At 32.5% G+C, this 22,285-nt stretch overlaps 1 protein-coding gene across 7 annotated transcripts; it reads right to left on the reverse strand.

Annotated features, from left to right (window-relative positions):
- Window positions 1–179: 179 nt before the first annotated feature.
- On the reverse strand, window positions 180–22,004 carry FER (tyrosine-protein kinase Fer). Of its 7 annotated transcripts, none has more exons than XR_013878541.1 (24): window positions 21,886–22,004; window positions 20,674–20,811; window positions 19,903–20,130; window positions 18,417–18,548; window positions 17,620–17,699; window positions 16,809–16,890; window positions 16,296–16,363; window positions 15,643–15,941; window positions 15,291–15,366; window positions 11,684–11,766; window positions 10,912–11,083; window positions 10,214–10,408; window positions 9,823–9,917; window positions 9,297–9,399; window positions 8,606–8,823; window positions 7,962–8,075; window positions 7,529–7,661; window positions 6,900–7,063; window positions 6,461–6,557; window positions 5,155–5,229; window positions 3,632–4,640; window positions 3,201–3,530; window positions 2,955–3,070; window positions 2,250–2,388 (listed from the first exon to the last, which is right to left on the reverse strand). XR_013878541.1 is itself a non-coding variant. In XM_080157069.1 (22 exons), exons 1-21 carry the CDS (start codon window positions 21,907–21,909, stop codon window positions 1,794–1,796), a joined length of 2,601 nt encoding a protein of 866 aa, XP_080013195.1. In that variant the 5' UTR covers window positions 21,910–22,004; the 3' UTR covers window positions 180–948; window positions 1,768–1,793. The 7 variants fall into 7 exon arrangements, 2 of the variants coding, with proteins under 2 accessions (XP_080013195.1, XP_080013194.1); XR_013878540.1 differs by having other exon boundaries at window positions 3,187–3,530; XR_013878539.1 differs by having other exon boundaries at window positions 2,250–2,317; window positions 2,955–3,530.
- Between the last annotated feature and the right edge of the window lie 281 nt (window positions 22,005–22,285).

A 22,285-nucleotide genomic window follows, 5' to 3' on the forward strand; every position in this document is an offset into this window, starting at 1 on the left:
AGAAAGTAAAGGGACCCAGTTAAATAGCACTCTAACTAATTCGAATTGTTCGCTACGACGTATTTTTGAAAATACACAAGATATTTAAACCAGATTTTAAAGCACAAGGATTTTCCGTAGAAGGTTTCTTATTTTGAAGCATTTTCAAAAGTAAAGAAGGTTTCCTTATTTTCTTTATAATAATCATATGCTTGGCTAAGATCACAAAAAGCCCCTAGAAATAAAGAGGACTACCTTTATTATTTACAACTGCTTGTTTAGAAATAAAAATATCCTTTTCTAATGTTCTAATGATAAATATTTAATTCAAAATTTTAATTCTATTTTCTCAAGAGACCTCGTTACAAACATTGATATATTTAACAGAGATAATGGTGAAACCAAGGCTCTATAAACACACTTTGCGTGAAATTACCGGGTATTACATTTCAGAAAGGAACACTTAATATATTAATGTATATCCTTCATAATTTTTTAATACAATTAGAGCAAAGCAAATGATTTTCTGTCTTTTTTAAGTTAAATACAAAGCTCAAAATGTTAAAAGCCGAAATTGCTGAAATAGCAAGACTTCATGTGGTGTGTCATCATTTACGGCAAAATATTAACAGCGAGAATTAAATATTCACACCAAAATTAAGAAATTCACAAGATTGTGTTTCGTCAACTTAAGCCTTTTTAAGGCACATTTGCACATTACTTAATAAGAGACTCCTAGCAATATTATTTCTGGGGTTAAAGGATAAGTTTGTTAACATTTAATTATGTTAATATACAATAGCATTCTATAACTATTTTCTCATAGATATTTTATGTTTGAGTGTGTTGATCCAAGCTCCAGCCTGACCGCCACCATCCGCATTCACCCTGAGGCTTCTCAGGCTCGCCGCACGTGACTTGGCGTCCATCGGGGCCAGAGACCTTCCGCTCACCCGCCGACGGAATAATCTATATAACATAAAACACATATTATATAACGACAATAATGATCACGTCCATAAAAGAGAAGCTCATAAATTAGAGAAATATTTGCATTTTTTTAATACCATTTCTAAAACTAGCGCATCCGCCCCTAGTATCTAAGGGATCTGTATTCAAAGGGCATAAAATAGCCTAAAACTAATTAGAATAAAATCTAAAATAAAACTTCCTAAAACCATCTATGGACCTAAATGAAGCTTCTTAACTTAATTAGTTCAGTATTTGAACTTTAGACAAAAAACCTTTCTACTGTATATAACATGCTATAATATAAAGAAAATAAAACTAAGAAAAATTTTGCTTTCTTTTCGGTCAGCTTTGCGTAGAATTGCCAAATTTAAATTAGACGTACGTTTCTTTTTATTCCAACTGTAAGGTATGAGTAGCTAATGCTTTCTTTGGTAGAACCATGTATTTTTGTTAATCTTAATTAAAGTTGTCAAAAACATTTTTACAATTTAAAACGCTTTATATGCATGTTGTCTTCCTTGTTCATGAAAATATATTTAGTATTGTTAATAAAAGAATCAAATTGATTGAAACACTTACAGATCAATGCTAAGTTTTTTACTAATACAGGGAACATAATAAAACAGCATCTAAATATTACTACAAGCAAATTAAACAAACAAAAAACAGAGAAAGTCCGAGTATCATTTAGAACGCTTTAAATACAAAATACATGTTTGTTTCAGTGTACATACTGTTGAAAATTAGAATGTAGTATTTGAGGTACATTTAATGTGATTAAGATTAAAATTGAATAATTTAAAATCTTGCGTTTACCTTAAATGTCAGCGTAATAGACTTGTTCATACCTCAAAAATGCTCAACGAACTAAATGAAAAGGGTAAACTTTACTTTTTAATAAAGTTATTGTAAAAAATCAAGCAATTTAAAAAAAAAATATTTAGAAAATTCATTCTGTTATAATCTTTCTTTTAATATATAGTTCAAACATAAAAGACTTAATTCAACAAAGAATTATATTTGAGATGTGCTATTCAGATAAGCATTGTATAGGTCTTGGGGAATCTTTTTATCCAATTTGTGTGGATTGGATGCGGGGGGGGGTATAAACCCCTGAACCGTCATTAGGTGGGAAGGTGATACACCCACAAGATGCATAGAAAAATTTAATGAAAGGATAAAATTAAATAGTTATTTTAGCCCGCTACGTGTTTCACATAAAAATCTGGTGTCAGATCTAAGTAATAATAAATCCATTCTTATTAAATTATCATCTAATCAAAGAAATAATAACGATAATAAATATATCTATCTGTATTTCATAATTCAAAATTGGTACAATCTAAATTAAATACGTATTTCAAAACTAATGTCATAGAAAAATATATAAAATGTTCAAAAATATAAAAAAGGCACAATCTGGTTTCTAATTTAATACTGTATTCATTTTTTTAAATTAGGGATTGAATTATTAAATTATCAGAATACTGATGAGAAATGCAAGGAAAGCCAATTGAATAAGTAATACCAATTTTATGAAGAATAAATAAAGTATGTATAAATTGGGGATGGTTTAAGCCATATTTCTGCCAATCACTTGTACAAAAAATAAAGAAACCATATGTTCTTGTTATATTTAGCTCACGGTTTACGGATTTATGCGAACTTTTATACCCTAACCCCCTTTATAGAGTAATAAATTGGCTAGTTCTTTAGGTATATGGTATTAAGAAAACCTAAAAAGTATACAATTCAATTTTTTCCAAGGATTGCTTGTAGTCTAGTTTAGACAATTACTTGGTAAGGAAAAAAAAAGGTGTGCAGAAGGGAGATGTATCCAACCCCAGGCAAAAATTAGAGAGTTGTCAGGGTAAAAAGCCCCAATCCCCTTGAATTTGCCAATTCATGGAGACTTTTAAGCAGGGATGTGGAACCGCTTTTCGGACTTTTGAGTGAGTGGGCAAAATCCTAGGGTGTATCCAACCCCTTACACCAAAATGCACCTGAATTGTTTTCTATATTACACCCCACTAAAGCCTACAGTCCCCTCAATTTTGGTTAAAGTGCGTTATTAAAATCCTCAGCACGCCACTGCATAAAAATATGAAATTTTAACAGGCTGTTATAGAATATTTTTAAAAAATGTGTAATTTGGGCTTATTAACGTTTTAATAACAAAATTATTAAACAAAGAAAAAAAGCGGTCAAAATGCAAATTTAGCCACAATATTACACATTTTCAAAGAAACTTGTATGATCACAAAATCATTATTGTTAAACCAAAATTATGGTTTAACAATAATTCAACAAGGGTAACAAAAAACATGAAAATTAAATTAGTGGACGGAATAAAAAAATAAATTATGCCAAAATATGAACAATCAATATCTAGCACTCAAGCTTGTCGGGAATGGGGTATTCCTGTGAATAAATGATGACCTATCGGTCCATCATTTATTCCCTCGGGTAAGAAATATTCATTCCTAAACAAAAAACTGGACAGGAATATTATTCTCATTTAAACAAAAAACTCATTTTTTTTATACTAAAATGTGGTTTAATTTTCATTTATTTCCCGGCTATGATCATTTATATCCCTGATATCAAGTTTATTTTAATAATTAATAAAAATTCTAAAATCTTCCAAAAAAAAAAATAAAAATCTTCTAAAAATGACTACCTCCGGGAAATAAATGAATATTTACATCCACTATTTAAGGGGTTGTTTATATGGGAATGGATATTTCATCTCAAGGAAAAACTATTTTGACTACCAACTTTTCCACAAATCAACGTGATATTTGTAATATTTTTATCTGCCAGTATTTGTGATGAATCTCAGAAAATAATATCTAAAAAAGCCTGTGAAAAAGTTAAATCAAGTTGTTTTTCTTCAGTTGAAATATCTTTCCCTACAGGAAATAATCTTATTTACAATATTTGCGTTAAAATTTAAAAGAGGTAAGGGTTGGAGGCGGATGTGACACTTTTTGAAACCCAATCTAAACCCAAAAGAACCCCACAATAAAAATGTTATATCACTTTGATGAGGTTCAACGTGTAACTATGAAGGAACGACAAAGGATCATTACCTGCCGTCAAATTAGCCACTGATATTATCAGTGTCTAAATATCCCAAACCCCCAAGCTAATTAATTCACTTTATTATTTCATTTGTTTGGTTGGGTAGGGGATATATTTAAAGTATTACGTGAATAGACAAAGAAAAATTATTATTTTAGAAAAAAAATAATTTTGTCTTAAATGATTATTTATTTAGTAGGTTGAATTTCAAAGTAGCAAATGCACCAACCACCCCTCCCCAACCCCCCCTCAAGATAAATATAAAAACTTAACCAAAGAAAAAAATTTCTTATTTTCCTATTTGCTTATTTCTACTGTTGGAAATCATGATAATGTTAATTGTCAAATGTCCAAACGTCAAAAAGTAATGTAAATGCAGCAAATATGTAAAACATAAAACAAAAGTATGTTGTTAGAATCAAATCAAGAGGGAAATATTTCCGTCTTGTTTTGTTTCCTATGCCAGTTGACAGAGAATATTAGCTAATACTAAGATATTACAGGTTGTATGTGTACTTGTAATGAATGGTATGGTTTGGTAGTGTGGGTAATATGTGATGGTGTTAGTAGATATTTATACCCTGGTCTCGGGGCCTATCACACAGCTGAAACAGTTAGCATTCAAATTAGTACTTTTTCACACATAAAATAAACTTGTAGACTTATACAATTCAAACTTGCTTAAAATAATGTTAAGACAATTTAAAAATTTTGAAAGAAATACAATATTTTGTCTTAAACCCCAACAAAAAATTAGGTTTTAAAACAAAATTTTAAGAAAAGCGAATCATATTCTACTTATTAGAAGTGACAAAATAATCTTAAGAAAGAAAGTATAGACTATAGTTAGCCATCAAATTGTTAATAAAAACACACAAAATTCAAATAAAAAATTAAAATTAATCGTGGAATATTCCAGCCTTTATAAGTGACCCTTAATATAATTTTTAAAAAAAAAATAGCATGGTTGAATGAAACTCCCAACTTTTTTTAAATCTTAAATTTTTAGGGGGAGGATCGAGCTCATAAAAAATGGAATAAAGCCAAAAACAAATCAATATTTTAAAAAAATGTTAGAAATAATACTTACATGTAGATAAAACCTTAAAATGTGTTTACCGTGAGTATAAAAGGTCGACAGTTGCATGAATTTCACTAAAATGTGGCCTATCTTCACTCTCATACTGCCAACATCTAAAGACAATAAAACGATAAACAATGATATTTAAGAAATAATAAAATATAAAGTGGCTTAACAGCTGCCGAGACATTAGTATTGTCATTTCTTGCATGGTCTGTAACAAGGTACATACAGGGTGCGGCACATAAATCCGGACATTTTTTAAACGGCCATAGCGTCAAAACTACTTGACCAATCAGGACGTTTGACCACACTATAGAAAGCTTAGGTAATGACCTTTTAGCACAAAAAAATCTTTGGACGAAGATGGACGTGTACACCGAGCTGGCCGCGCATATGTTCAACAAGGCAGATTCCAAATGCGCCGGTGGTTTAATGCGCAAAATCACAAAACGTAGGGTCCGACAGGGAAGGAGTTGGAAACTTGACCCCAAATTTTGTGTGTGTCTTAGGCTCATTGAGACACACATTTTGCCGTGTTTAAATCCATTTTAGCTCAATACTAGCCGAAATGAGGTCGATTTTTCAAGATTTTGAGCCTTAAGAAATCACTAACAGTAGGGCCCGACATGGAAGGAGTTTGAAATGTGACCCAAATTTTTTTTGTGTGTCTTAAGCTCATTGAGACACGCATTTTGAGTACTTAAAGTCCACTGTAGCTAAATCCTAGCCCAAATGAGAGCAAAAACATGGATTTTGTCAATTTGGCGGTTACTCATGTTCCTAAGGAAATGTGGCCTCCCAGCAGCCCGATCTTAATTCAATGGACTTTTGGGCCTGGGGCTACTTTGAAGCATGCACCAATAGACGTGCCCATACCACAAAGACCTCCCTCATTGCCACTATCAATGAGAACTACGCCAGCTTGGACAGGTATATTTTGACCTGGACCTGCCGGCGGTTGAGGAGGCCGGTAGAGGCGGTGATTGAGGCTGGCGGCGATTTTGTTGAATAATCTACTAGTCATATACCTATTTTGCTTCCCAGTTTTTAAAATTCAATAAAATCTTTAAAATTGACGATTTTATGTTCATTTGTTTAAAAATTTGAATTTGTCCGGATTTATGTGCCGCACCCTGTATAATTCAATTGAGAATTGTAAGTGTAAATACTATCAAAAATGTTCAAACTAAAATAATTTTTCGACAAGCATAATGGCTTGTGTTTTTCAATTCGCCAGCGCGGCGCAACCATTATTTTTGTTGCTTTGTGCGTAATGGGTTGCTGACCGACAGAAACACACACATACCAAAAAGTAGATGCGCCTTATAGAATAATAATAACCTAAGCATCAGCTGATAAATTTCATCTGGAGTTCCATCTGGAGCTGGCATCCTGTAACCTGTATCTATCAACTCTCGGGCTCGAGTATTTGTCATTCCTAAAATAAAATATTTATATTTGAAATAACAAAGCTCAAATATTTTTGATGGGTGAATAGAAAATAATAATACAAGGATAAAGAGAAAAGAAACTTCGTGATACCCACCAAGTGATTTTACATGAAAAAATACAATATAGGGGTAAAGTATGACTCGGGGATGAAATCAGCTGTTTTTGTGGGATTGCATAACAAGATATTTAGCAGAAAGAAAGAAAGTCTAACGAAAAAAAATGACCAATAACAGTTGAATTTATCCCTTTTAACTTTTGCAGATGACTGCTAATTAATGCCGACTTCAAGATGTAAGAGTATGTTGAGGTATACTTGAATGTAGCTAACCTTGATATGGTGTTCCTCCTTTGCTAAATATTTCCCACGCGAGAACACCGTAGCTCCAAACATCACATAATGAGGTATATTTTCCATAATTTAATGCCTCTGGCGCCGTCCACTTGATTGGAATCTGTTTTAATCCATCGGAAACTATATATTCTTCTTCTTCTCTACAATGTTATTCAATCGTCAAAAATAAAGTAATTTTATAATATCTTTTTATTAGCTTTTTTACTGTTTTTATCGAGGAATTGAATTGTTTAAGGTTGGAGGGTTAGGGTTTCCCCCTTTCTCATCTGAGTTAGGAAAAATCAAAATATCACAACCCTTTTAATTCATAAAAACTTTAGAACTCCAATAATGAACTCCCCCCTCCCCAAGTCTAGTACGATGAAGTTAAATAAAATTGAACCCCTAGTCGTTCCGCGCATTTTAATATGCGTCCCTGCCTAGTAGCTTTAAAAAAGGGGAAATAGTTTTAGAAAGCCGACCCCCACCTCCATTATTCTGGACGTACTTCCAAACTTGTGAACAATATTCAATATGTAAATAAACATTTCATGTATGTCTACGAAAGTTGCAGAACTAAAACCTCTTTTTACCAACCCAAAAACTGCAAAGACAAAAAAATTTACCTCGACATTCCAAAATCTGATATTTTAACAACGTTTGTCTCTCCTATGAGACAATTTCTAGCGGCCAGGTCTCTGTGGATACAGTTCTTGGATTCCAGGTATTCCATGCCGCTGGCTGCATCAACACACATGCCTATAGCACACAGGTTTTAAATAAATAATCATAAGAGATGTGAATTTTGTTGCTTTCCCTCAAAGACCATAACCGAGAACAGTGGAGTGGGAGGAGACCTTTAATTGAGAGTCTAGTGCAAGTTTTGGTTAGGACAGTAGGTTCTATGATTACTCTGTGTGAAAACACTGAGCTACTACGCCAAATTGTTAAATAGTCATTTCAAGTTAGTGCAATCCCATGTATGAGCAATTATATGGTAATTTATTTTCAAATATTTGGGCTTGTCTTCGGCTTATATAAATGAAAGAAGAACATTACCTAATAATGCCTTGGTAGGAAGTTTATCTGCATTAGAGCGGAGATAATTGAGAAGAGATCCTCCAGGAACTAGCTCCATAACTATCATTATTGGTTGTTTCTGGACGCATATACCTTAATATAACATTATAGTTTGTATGGTTTGTTATGATTTTTTCAGTGTTCAGGTTTTATAAACTCGTCTAAGAAGGCGAAGAGTTCTTATCTAGGTCCAAAACCGCATCATACTTAAGACGTTATAAATGGTTCCTACTGCAGCAATTTCAGGTGCGCTTCATAAATAGTCGGGAATGCTTTGGTATAAGATAGGTGCAACTCAAAACTTCACACAGTTAAGTCTTCCAGGCAAAGTTTGTGCAATCAAAGGGTTGGTTGTCTGTAGGGCGTTTGGCCGCGTAATCATGGCATTCATTTACATATTTCGGTTCAGAGATGCACAAAATTAAAAACAACTTGGATTTTCCCGTCTTTTAGAGGTTATCAGGGGAAAAACAAATACGTCTTGGTTAATTGCGCACACTACACAAGTTAGCAATTTAAAGTTAAATGACACGAGATAATGAAAGCTGAGTAAGAGACTGCATACATTAGCAAAAAAAATATCCTGTATTTAACACTAAAACAACTAGAACAAGAACTATTACCTATAAATCTAACTATATTAGGATGTTCATACTGCTTTAATATTCTTCCTTCTTGCAAAAACTTTTTCTTTTGTTCGTCTGGTAAGGTCACTTTACATGTCTTCACCGCCACAGAAATATTTTCTGGCTTCAGCCTCGCCTTGTAAACATCTCCAAAATTACCGCGGCCGATTTTTTCAATGAGTTCAACGTCATCATTGTTAAGTTCCCATTTCTCCCTATAAATTAGACAAAAAAATATTTAAGATTTGATCGTAAAAATAATAAGTTTTTATCATACTTTCTGTATTTCTAGATGCAAAATGTTTACATTATAAAATAATCGAACCTTAATTGTTTGTGGGAAATAATCTCTATAAGTGCAAATCAATAATTTTGCTACAAAGTTTTATTTACAAAGGGGTAGTTACACGAAATGTATTTAAACTTGAATTTAGTGAACTGCATTTTATTTCTCTGTTTAATGGTTTAAAATAAATGTATAGGGCACATACTAAAACAACATGACGACTAATTTGGTAATGTCTAATTGTTTGTTATTTATTGTAATACAAAAATATATATTTTTGATGGTATACTTGAAACTTATGTATAAAATCTTTTTTTCTGAAATGCTCTTCATGCAACTATCCCTTTCTTTCTAAAACTTGAAAGTTTAATAAAAAGTACAAAATAATGTATGGGAAGTTACCTTAAAACTGGAGTTTTGAGAATTGCACCAGACCTGGATGTTACAGGACTTCCTGACTGGAACTGATGACTTATCAATTCTTGGATTGTATTAAAAGCTGGACCTAAAAAATTTTTTTTTTTAAATTTGATTTTCAACTTTTATTAATAAAAAGGGATTTAAAAGGCATTTGTTAAAATCAAGAATAGATTTATTGGAGGGGAAAAAATCATAAAACCTTTTACATGTATTTCATATAGTTTTATTTTGAAGTATGACTGACAGACCAACGGACAAAGTAAATTACTAGATATAGTGTAGACTCGTAGAGAATCTCCACAACAAATCTGCCGCCTATCATGAATAGCAGCTGAAAAATTACATTTTTTCCATAGCCTTACAGACTGACTGACTGTTGGACGGACAAAGTAAAACTTTAAAGCAGCTTCGCTACTAAAAAGATTAGTCTACAAACTACACTAGTAAAAGGTAGTCCTATCAAACCTAGAACTAAAATATATTTGTAGTAGAGTCTAGAACTATTTACCTTCAAATCTGAAGAGTCCCTCTGGAGAGAGTTGAACAATGAAATGTTTAGGAGAGCCCCACATTACAGACAAAACTATCTGCTTCTCATCATTCCTATTTAACAAATTATTGGATAATAAATAACAATACTTAAAGCTATATACCCCTGTTTCTCTTTTCAATGTCTAGTAGCTTTTCCTCTGTCATCAAGGAGCTCTATGAACAAGGCGGGAAAGAAACGGACAAAAAGCCTAAACTATGCTTGGTCCTATTTGTATTTTCACTAAAATGGTTCAGTGGTTAGCGTGATTTTAATATATATCACACATTGGGGATAAGAAAACAGCCTTATTCTTTTTAAAATATCTTATTTCAAAACAAAATCTTTGTATGAGGGCTGACAACAATACCTGGTTGTCTCTCTGACCAGGAAGTCACCATCATGTTGCAAAAGCCTGACCACCTCCTCCCTCGGGAGCACCCCATGGAACCACAGCTCCTCCTCCAGGGTTCTCTCATGTGTACCAGAGTTATGGAGAAGGCCGACAGGAAAGGAGTGGTTGTCATGCAGATCATCAGGGTCGTGGACTACTCGGTTAGATGTCCTACAACAATAGAAATAAGGTCTAGGCCACGATGTGCAAAAAATAATTTTAGCAGCAAATACAAGTATGTCCGTAGGTCGTCACACCTTAGTCAACACTAAGTCAACAATTTTGCAAGTGTTTGAAATTCGTGTTCTCCATACAGTGAGCTGCAAAATCGTTCTTTTACGTTGATGTTCGAAACGTAGTAAAAGGTAACTAGCGTTGTAAACATTGAATATTTCATTTATACTAGGAAGCTATTCTCATAATTTCGCTCTTTTTGAAATGCTGTTAAAAATAAGTTGATTTTTAAAATCTTTAAAAATATATTTATTATTAAACCATGAGTTTCCTAACTACCCCCCCCCCCCTTCTTACAATTACAGAAATATCATCTTTGATTTTTTTTGTAATAAACAAGTACACATAGAGATCTCAACAACAAAATGGATTGGAAGTAGATTATATGTGATCTACTTTTAATATTTAAACAATCTTAAACAAATCTAAAATGCACCAACCTGACCGGACTTTCTGTTTTTCTGGCGAAAGGTTTCCTGAGCATGCTGATGACCTGCGTCGACTTCTTCTTCCCGATGGATGACTGGCTCATGGAATCCTCCGGGCTGGCCAGGGTGTCCATCATCATATTTGTTATTGTATCACAGACAGGAGATTCATCACAGCCAGATCCTGACACACACACAATATATTGTTACAAGGATGCCATACAATTTCATGTTCACACCAAATGGCCAGTACAAGATATCGATACATTTGTCTAATGATTAACACAAATCCTTCTTTGGCTGGTAAATTACTTAAGAGAAAAGTTTTTATTATTTTAGGCATCTTTTGACAAAAAAGTTATTTACTTTTGGAGTGATGTATCCCAAAGAATTATGTCAGTAAAAACATGATTTAGTTATCTCATACTATATTATACTTCGATACTTGAATGGAAAAAAGGGTTAGATATAGAATAGTCTTCAAAATGTTCAAGAATACTCAAACCCGACAATTGAAAAACAAACCTAAAAATAGTTATTTCTACCATAATTCTCTGCGACGCTCTTAATTTCAACCAACCCTTTTTACCTAACAAATCTGGAAGTCTAAAACATTTATTTCTTTAGGTTTTTACATATGACGAGGTTAAAGTTAAGAGTAAATTCTATGATTTCCCCGACAACTAGCGGATTGCTGTACCTGGAGAGCCAGCAGAGGAGCTCATGGATGACAAGGAAGTTGATATTAGTTCTATTAGTTTACCTAACTAGAGGGTTCCTTTACCTGGAGAGCCAGCAGAGGAGCTCATGGATGACAAGGAAGTTGATATTAGTTCTATCTGTTTACCAACCTTCTGTTCTATACATCTAAAAATTTAAGAATTAACATATTAGGAATAAATGAAAAAACTGGTCTTTTATTTGTCATCTTCTATAATACAAAGTAGAATGATGTCTGTCCGTCCGTCTGTCTGTCCGTCCCTTAAGATCTCGGTAACCACTAAACCGTTTGGATTCTACTCTTCAGGGAATATTCCTACTGGTCCTGTGGTGGTTTTAGGCTATTTTCTTTGGGGGTGGGACACCCCCAACCCCCCCAAAAATAAAAAATCCTCCCTCCGAAGCCGCTAGTATTATATACAGTGGTAAGCTTTTTTTAAGTCTTTAGCTTGAAATTTCGATAACTACTGAACGAATTGGTTTTAGGCTATTTAACTCTTATATCTCTCTACGTCAAATACATAGCTCCTAGATGCTAGGAGCACAGCCGCTAGTAGTCTTCTTTAGTAGAAAAAAATTTAATTTTAAAAGCATTTTTTTAACATTTAGGGTGTGCATACGTACGTTGTTTATTGCCCTTTGAAAAGTGATTCTAAGCACCTTTTAGCATTGATCCATAGTATTTTCTTTGATAAATATACTAGTTTTATGTTAAATATTTGGTTTATCGACTAAAAAGTTAGGTTTCACCATGGTTTTATATAAAAAAAAAAACTTTGAAATGTTAAGCACTATTTGGTGCAATATCATGAAATGTTTTGATGAATTCAAACTGTTGTTTAAAAGCTTCATGCAAAAGAATATTATTTTGATAAAAAAAAGTATATTTAAAAAAAGGGTTGGTAACTTGTAATATTGTAAACAGTTTACCTATTATTTTACTTTTGCAATTTACAGCATTTGATGCTTTTCTGCCATGTTATTTTATTTTGTCCTTTGAACTCAACAAAGCGTTTGTTGATATTTTATCAAAAAATGCTTTACATTTTAAAGTATATCTATAATACAAAGTAGAACGATGTCTGTCTGTCCGTCCGTCCCTTAAGATCTCGGTAACCACTGAACCGATTGGATTCTACTCTTCAGGGTATATACCTATTGGTCCTGTGGTGGTTTTAAGCTATTTTCTTGGGGGGTGGGACACCCCCAACCCCCCCAAAAACAAAAAAAATCCCCCCCATTTTTTTTTTTTTTTTGATGATATACAGTTTGAAGAAGATGAGGATCCAATTTTTTTTTTTTTTTTTGTATAATTGATATATAGTTTGAAGAAGATGAGGATCCAAATTTTTTTTTTTTGATGTATAATTATAATATGATGAAGATGAAGATCCACCACATGTACTACCTTATTTTTTAAATTACCTCTTGGGGCAAAGCCCCTAGAGGCTAGGGGCGAAGCCGCTAGTCTTTTATATAAAGTAGTAAGCGTTTTTTGTCTGTCCTGAAGGATCTCGCTCACCGCTGAACCGATATTGTTCTCCTTTACAGTTAGCTTCTTATAGGTCCTGGGAAGGTTTTAAACTATTTTTGGGGAGGGTGTCTTCACCCCCCTCCAAGCAAAAAAATATTTTTTTTTACTCTTTTGGAACTCAAATTTAATATGGGATGAGGTCGACTTTTCCACCTCCTACCTTAAGTACCCCTAGAGGCTTCTAGGGGCGTAGCCGCTAGTTTCATATAAAGCAATGGTGAAATCTAAATTTTTCCTCGATAAACCATGTATTAAACATAAACCAATTATATTCATTAAAAAAGTATTATGGATCAATGCTGGAAGGTGCTTGGAATCACTTACTCTCGTTCGTGGATTATTTTTTGAAGCAAATTTTTGCGAGAAAAAAATCAAAATTACTGGTCCTTCGAAAAAAAAATATTTTTGACATAGAAGTAATAGTCCGATCTTTATGAAATTTTTGTGGATAATCCCAATAACCTATACTAATTTTGAAATTAAAATGTAGTCATGAATTTTTGCAAAGATGAAACTTTTGCTTCAAATCCGATTATAATCAATTTTCATGTTTTTGACCTAAAAAGTAATTAAGTACGTTTTTTTTCTTACATTAATTTTATGTTTTTTCAGAATTTTTTTTCGAAAAAAAAATCGTAAATTCTTGTCTTTTAAAAAAAATGTATTTTTAACATATAAGGAATAGTCCGATCCTTATGAAAATTTATGTGGATAATCCCTATAACCTATACTAATTATGATTATTTATGCTTGACTGGCCGTTTGGCCGTTTTTCTTCGATTTTTTTAGGTTGAAAATGATTACCCAGAATTGCCCCCATACCGGGTAATTTTCGGTAATTTCTTTGAGTCCAATTTCGACCAACTTCTAAAAGACCTAGGATAACGTCCTGTTGGGACGTAATAGTCCCTTCCGTAGGCTTTCTAATGGTCTTGGTTTTATTTGAAAATATTAATATTTACCCCATTTTTTTTCAAAAAAAAAAAGAAAAAAAACGAACCCCCCCCCCCTTACCCTATACTATTAAAAACAATCTTTGAACTAAATAACATTCATAGAAAAAAATTTCAAACAGAAAAACATTGATAAGAAAAATCCTCTACTGAAAACATCCTATAATTTTAACGATAATCTTACAAGTGCTCCGTGTAAAAAATGAATATTTTGTGAATCCTTAGTTTTAAATAGATACATAACAATTAGATGAGAATTGTCTATTTTTATAGTTCATAATAATACACCACTTCTGAGCAAAAGCTAAGTACAGGATAACCAAATAGACAAATAATCTGTTTTATCTAATAACTGAAATAATTTAGTTTTCCATTTCATGGAAGATTTATTTGGGTACTGAGCAGGTTTTAGCTATTTTTAAAATAATTACCATTGCTTTAAATTAGGCAATCTATGCCATATAAAAAATAAAATTTAAGTAATGATGCTTAAGTTTATGCTTTTCACGAATCATTTTTTTTTAAATTTAAACCTTGGGTGTAGGATTTTGATAATTGATTAGATGTACCCCCCCCCCCCCCCCCCCCCCGACCAATATAAAAATCTACGTGCAGAGATCTTTTTCTCCCCTAATTGTCCTATTCCTCCCTGATTGTAACAAACTTTTGCACAGAAGGGGTGTGGTTAACTTTTTATCTGGATTTTGACATGGTTCATAACTCTCAGATATGTAAAAGCGGTTTTAAGCAGTTTATATCTATTAATAAAATGCATCAATAACAAATTACCTCGGACAATTTAAATGATAGAAGAAGGAAAGTAGACGTGTTCATTTTATTTGATACATGGCCTGATTTAACATTAAATCATAAAGCTATGAAATATAGATGAAGAAATTTTTATTGGAGGGAACTACCAGTCTTTGGCATTAAAAGAACCGAGAATTTATAGAGTGCTTTCACTCAAACTATTTTTACCACTGAACCCCAAAGTTTTCAAGAATAAATCAAAATAATAGATTATTATGATGGGGGGGGGGGGGTGTCAGCGGAAAAAAAATTAAGGGAAAAGGGACGTTGAATGTTTTCTCACAGCTTTGAATCATTATTAAAACTTTCGTAGAATGGCGCTTTTTGGCCCCCCCCCCTCCCCCTTCTGTTACCTAGTAATATGTAAATCTTACCTGAGCTCATTAACTTCTTTTTTTAACAGATCCATTGATTTTTTCAGAGCATATTTTCTACTTATACTCAAAGCATCTGAACCAACAGTTTAATGTTTTTTTTTATATGCATCTTAAATATCAATATATAGGTATTTTTATAACACAGCCAATATTTGAAGAAAAATTAAACTACGTCTCAATTACTTTCATATATATTTAAGATTTAGAGAATACTTACAGTAAAGTCTCCCCTATTAAAATCTTAAGGCAACGTAACTATTTGCTATAAAAGATTATTTTAACATTCAAAATTTATTTGCTTAATTTTTGATTGATTAAGTAAAATAAACAAAAAACATAGTAACCATTCCTGACTTAAACTGAACCGTTTGATACTCCGTATCTAATTGTATCAACAAGGTCTGTTTGTCCTTTATCTTATTCTTGGTCTCCTTCAGCTCCACCTCCTGCTCCCGACACTTGGTCCTCAGGATATCAATGGTGCACTCGTCCACTACGATCTCATTGGGCTTCAAGCTGGACGGCAGCATAGCAGAGGATTGCTCCAGCAAGCTTTTGTCAAATTTAAATAGAACTGGTTTGGGCGGAGAGGTTTTGTTTCTGTCTATAAATTCTGCATATTCTTCAGATGATTTTATGTTATTTACACCTTTCATAAAAAAAGCCTTTATTTATTAGGATTTTACTGGAACTGGAACTTATATTTTGAAGCAATTAAGATTTATTTTAAGTGCCTCAAGTTTTAGGCTAATCAATTTGAGAATGTATCTTTAAATCTTTGGTTACAAGTACAATTGACATGCCAGAGTCCCCTCCATACCAGGTTATCACAACAGTTGTCTGCAGAGGGGGAAATAAAAAAAAATATTGGATTTTTATCCTTAGAGGCCGAAGGCCTTGGCTTAAAATATAGTGAATAATGAAGTTCACAAGTTCAAATCTATCCGTAGAGTAAATGCAATACAAAAAAAACGTTCATACTCGTAAATTAAGGTTTTCATTCCTTTTTCAATTTTTGTTTGAGATTCTTGGCATCTTACATTGGCTAGATTGGTACATCTTGCTATTTCCTTCACAAAAATAAAAATGATAATTTAGTTATTTAGCAAATTAGCATTGTAATATTTTTAAAAAAATATATCATAGAATTATTGTAATAATGAAAAATCAAACTGCAATATATCTGCCATCTTGGTGTCACTTCGTGTTCAAGACCCTCCATGCACCTTGAAACATACTCCATTCGCCCCATAAACAACCAACTCTTGGATTGCACGACCTTTGTCTTAGAAGTACTAACTGTGCATGGTAATGGGTTGCGCCTGTTTTGCACCATGGCATTCCTCCATACTTTAACTATTTATGTCGCACACCTGACCTACATAGCAGAAGTAGGAATCATTTTTAACGTCTTTACTTATGACGTGGTGTTAAGCCGAGATTCGAAACTTTCACCTCCCAGACTACGAGTGCCACGAGTTGAGCCACTGTAGCGGGTGATCTATACGTGTTTACCTGTAATATCATTTTCCATCTGTCTGTGGTATCCTCCTGTACAGCCTGCTGATGTTCCAATAATCCAGGTAATAAAATAGTTCTGGTAAATAAAGAGTTCAATAAAGTCGCATATAAAAGAGGTAACTAAAAAATTAGTTTTCAACCCTCTTCCCACTCTATTTTTGCTTTTTATTTATCGCCTTTAGTAAAACAAAACAGTAAATTTCTAATAATAATTACCGCATTGAAATATTCATCTTAAACTTGAAAAAAAACATTCGATAAAGAAAAGTAGAAGTAAAATCTATTTTCATGTTTTGATATGATAATAATAAATCTGGGACAAAATTATAATTTCTTATCACCCGCACACAGTCAAAATATAAAAATTTGTAACAAAGAACAATTCCGAATCTTTCATTTTGATAGCCTTGTTTTAATATTGACATCGGCTATGCCCCTAAAGGCACATGAAGTGATGGGGGCTTAAATACGACCCACACCCCCATTTTTTATTTTAGTTTCAAAAAGAAAAAGTAAAAAATAGGACATATGAGAAGCTACACTGTAAAATAGAACCGAATCTGTTCAGCAGTTAAGGTAATAAATTATTTTTCTTTCATTTATATATAACACATTCAAACACACTACAATTTTATAACTTACAGTCAGCTTTACATGTAAACTAGTCTAAAAATTTCTATATTATTACTGTGTAACAACTTGTGCTTTTTACTTAATCTACATGTTCTTGTTTTTGTTGTGCTGACTATGGACATAATTGTCCTTGTTAAAAGTAAAGTTAACAAAACAAAATTGAACTTCTTTCCTCATATCTCTCTCAAATTCTGCTGCTTCGCACAGGGACAACACATAATCATTGTGGATCAACTTCAGCTTTTTACTTGCCTGAAAGTTAACACTAAATTAGTTATTTTTCCGTTAAATTGGAGTAAAGCCCCTAGAGTAGAACTTTTAAAATCAGAAATTGAAAAAAAAATTACCGAACAAATATAAATAATTTGAACATATTCATTTTGTTCAATTATTAAAAACATTTAATGAAATTTTCGTGTATTAAAATGTAAAAAAAAGTTATTCGGCAACTTCTACATAAAATATTGGGCTATATTTTTTCCCCCTCAAATCTTCATAAAATGTCGAAAATAATTGACCCATGAAATAGTTAAAGATTTCATGTCATTTTCAACTAAAATAGTTCTTAGTTTTACAAATATTAAGCACAGTTAATACATAAATGTTTTAATAAAATTTCTTTTTTTCATTCAAGATATCTATACTAGGAGGGAATGGATGTCAAAATAAATTATCAGCAAATAATAAAACATATCATCAGGGCATGAAAGGGGGGGGGGCGAAAGTGACACTTTTTGAAACCAAAACTAAATGTCAAAGGAACTCAACTAAAAAAAGTTACAGGTTGACAGTTGACTTCCTTTGTTGACTTTTAGTTTTGGTTTCAAAAAGTGTCACTTTCGCCCCCCCCCCCTTTAATCCAAATCGAACTAATATAATAGAGGAGCCATTTTTTTGCACATTATTCTTAGTTTACGAGATTTCAGCACAATTTACCCAACACGATAATTTTTAAAAGGGTGTACTTACCTTTACAAATCTATCTTTGTATTCATCTAATCTTTTAGATCCCTTTGCCTTTTGTTCATCTAGTTTAGATTTAGCAGAATTATATTGATCCAAAGCTTTCTCATAATCTGATCTTAGTCGCATCACGCTATCCTGAAATCATAAAAAAATCTAAATCTATAAAAAAGGGACTATTAATTCCATGTGTAAATTAAAACCATTGGTTGAAATGTTTGGACATTTCTAGTTTTAACCAATCAATTAAGATCGAATAAAAGTGCCAATAGCTTTTAAGCTAACCAATAAGAAAATGTGTTTATAAAACTTTGGAATCCAGTGTTAATGTCAACTCACTCCCTCAAATCATTTCTAAAATATTTATGAAAATATTTAATAACATATAAAATATCTTTTCAGGCATTAATTTTCTATGTTTATTTTGATACGAAACATTTAATGTTGTTTAGTTTAGTCTGATGAGACGAGACTTTTATGCATTTTGCCTTCAATAAAATAAAAAATATTTTCACTTAATAGAAGCACAGTTTTTCTAATGCTTATGGGCCACGCGATGATATGCGAGCAAGACTTGGTAGAATTTTTAAGGTAAAAATAATTGATTTTCTCGTATTCATTCGAATCCGGTGGATAGGAACCGGTTCTCATCCATACGAAAAAACTATGTCTAGCATCGTATTATATCCAGCTTTCTACGAATATAAAAATGTACAATCATAAGATTAAAACCAGTTTTTTAGCCGGTGCCTTCGGCACCTCGGGGCTAAAAAAAAATAGTTTTAATTTTATAATTGTACATTCTATATCCGCGGAAAGCCGTTTATAATACGATGCAAGAAATAACTATTATTTTGTGGCAATTTTTTTCAATAAAATATGCCAGAAAATATAGTAATTTTTTTACTACTTATGTATTCCATTTTTGAAAATAATTTCAAGTGGTTTTGTGCATTCTTGCATAATTTTAATTGGGTTAAGCAGAAATTTCGTGCTATTTAGTATTGCAGCTAATCTCTAATATAACTTGGATTAAAACAGTATTTCAACCGGTAAAATTATTTTCCTTTTCAACTCCCTATATTATTGTTTATAATGAAGAATAAAATAATCAATTACGTGAGACAAGATTTTTGTTTAAGGGACAGAAAATTATTTGGTATTATTAGAACAAAAAAATAAGTTCTTTAAAATGTAAAAAAAAAATACGTCATTGCATAATCAAATGAGCTTTAATTAGGTTTATTTAAAAATCAAAATAATTTGAATTTAAAACAAGAAGAATTTGTACCTAGTCGGATATACGAAGGAAGATATATTTTTGATAACTTTGAACGATATTTAGTTAAACCAATTGAAAGTAAAATAAAAGAAAAGTTTACCAGTTGCGATTTAGGATGAGAGAATAGTTATTTAGTTACAAGGACGCGACATCCAAGCTTTTTTTAATTGGGGGGGGGGAGGAGGCGGAGGGGATTTGATAACAATTTACCTGTAATTTATTTAAATCATTGCAAATTCTGGTATGCTCTTCATAATAACATTTTCTATTATTTCTTTTCTCTGCCATGAGATTAGCCAGTGTTTCCAGGGTGGTAGTTGCCAGGAACTCAGCATTATCCTTCATAGACTTGATAATCTTTTCAGATTCATCAATGAAAGTGCTCCAAGATTGGGCCACCAAACTCCCAGCTAGCTCAACCTTGTCCATCTTTTGCGCCTAAACAGACAATGTTTACATAAGTAAAAAAAATTAAACTAAGATAAATATGTTAATACGTTATGCAGCTATGCAAGTAAATAAAAGAACAATAAACCGTTATGTTGACTTTAAAGTATTGAATTTATTACTGTTTAAGATTGATTTCGGCAATTGTGTTTGTAAAACGTTTTCTTAATTTCTACAGTTAAATATTACAGTAAAATGTGTTTAAATAAATTGCTACATTCTATTAATCAGACAGATAGACATGCAAAGCTTATGCACTGAAGGAGATTTGTACTTTTTTTTCAGGGATCTAAAGGGATAAGCCAATGGCTGATACATTGATGTACATCCCCAATGATTATTAATATAATTATCCCTTCTGTAGATTACAATTATTGGTTCAAACGTTTGTACACTCAACTTAATGAATAAACCAATCAAAATTCAATAAAAATACCTAAGTTGTTGACCCAACAAATAAGAAAACCTTGTAAAACTTTGGAGACTTGTGTAATTAACAACCCAATGTCCTCTTCCTCCCTGACTTTTTGTTACCTGTAAAACTACTGTGTTCATGGATATGGCATATTCCCTGTCACACTTGATTCTCAGGGCTAAACATCTTTTCATATTCTCTAGAAGCCTGAGCTCTGCATCCTGTCTGGCCAGCAGGGCCTCGTGGGCTGTCTCCCCCTTAATATACATTTGTATTTATAATCTTACACATACAAGTTGCTGGATGTGTGTCAATTAAAATCTATGAAATGGCTTTTTAATGAAAAAGTAGAAAGTTGTATGTGTGGCAAGTATGCTATGATATAAAGTAGCTTAAGATTTCCAAAACAACTTAATCGATTTAAGGGAAGCTTCATATATATCCTAAGATGGTTTTAAGCAATTTTCTGTCCCTCTCTACTCCTTTAAATTAGAGCCCCTAGCATCTAAGGGCGTAGCCGCTAGTAGTATAAGAAAACACTCAACTAAAGGGTGAGCAAAAAAAAATGCGTAGATTTTAAAAATTCAAATTGCGTGGCTTGTGTTAATGGTAGAAAAAAGGCACGCATGTCGTTAGAACCGCTAAGAAGTCTATTTTCAGGAAATATAAAAACGATTCCTGTGCTACGCATAGTTTAGGAGCTACGTGTTAAAATGTCCAAACTGGTGTAAAACTTGACTTGCGAGTAAATTTTAAAATATAACTAAAAATTAGAGAAGATATTATGCAAAAAGAGATGCCTACATTTTTAAATTTCTAATTGCGCTGCTTGTGTTAATAGTAGAAAAATGTTACGCATACCGTTAGAACCGCTATGAACTGTATTTTTTGGAAATATAAGAACGGTTCCTGTGCTACAAATAATCTAGGAGCCAGATGGTAAAATGTCCCACAATTTACTCGCAAGTCAAGTTTTAAGTCAGTTGGGACATTTTAACACGTAGCTCCTAAACTATACATAGCATAGGAATCGTTTTTATATTTTCTAAAAATAGACTTCTTAGCGGTTCTAACGATATGCGTGCCTTTTTTCTACCATTAACACAAGCCGCGCAATTTGAATTTTAAAAATCTACGCATTTTTTTTGCTCACCCTTTATGTATAAGAAACATTTTCAATGATGAATTTTTCTAAGCAGGGTTTAGGCTTTCTTTGTCAGTAATAAAAATAACTATTTCTCAACTATTTCATAATAAACAAGCGTTGCAAAGAAGTTTCTTAGCTTCTAAGACCATCCGCAAAAGTAAAGCTGAGTACATAAAAATATTACCTGAAGGGAGCTAGAAAATCCCATACTTTCACTCTCAAGAAAACATTGTTCTTAGTCTGAAAATTAAATTCTTTAGATCCCTCTAACAGCAGCTATGTAAATTTTGCTGTCGCTTTTTTGGTTTCCTATCTAAGGGAGGGGGGGGGGGGGGGGTTAATGCAACCATCTCGTAATCAGTAAGCAAATGGCACTTAGAATTCGAATTTTGATCTGAAATTTTGCAAGAGTAATCCTTGGTAGGTCTATTTTCCCTAAATTGAACAAAAAGTTGGAAAAGTAAGTAGCCATTTTTTAACTATTTTCAAGTCAAATCATCACGAAACCTATCTCCACATAGTACTCTTTGCTGCTCCAAAACGTTTTCAAACGGTTCTAGCCGCTAGTTGCTGGTACTAGAAAT

This window comes from Acartia tonsa, chromosome 4 (assembly GCF_053477335.1).
Source record: "Acartia tonsa isolate MP-2025a chromosome 4, ASM5347733v1, whole genome shotgun sequence".
Taxonomy (NCBI): domain Eukaryota; kingdom Metazoa; phylum Arthropoda; class Copepoda; order Calanoida; family Acartiidae; genus Acartia; species Acartia tonsa.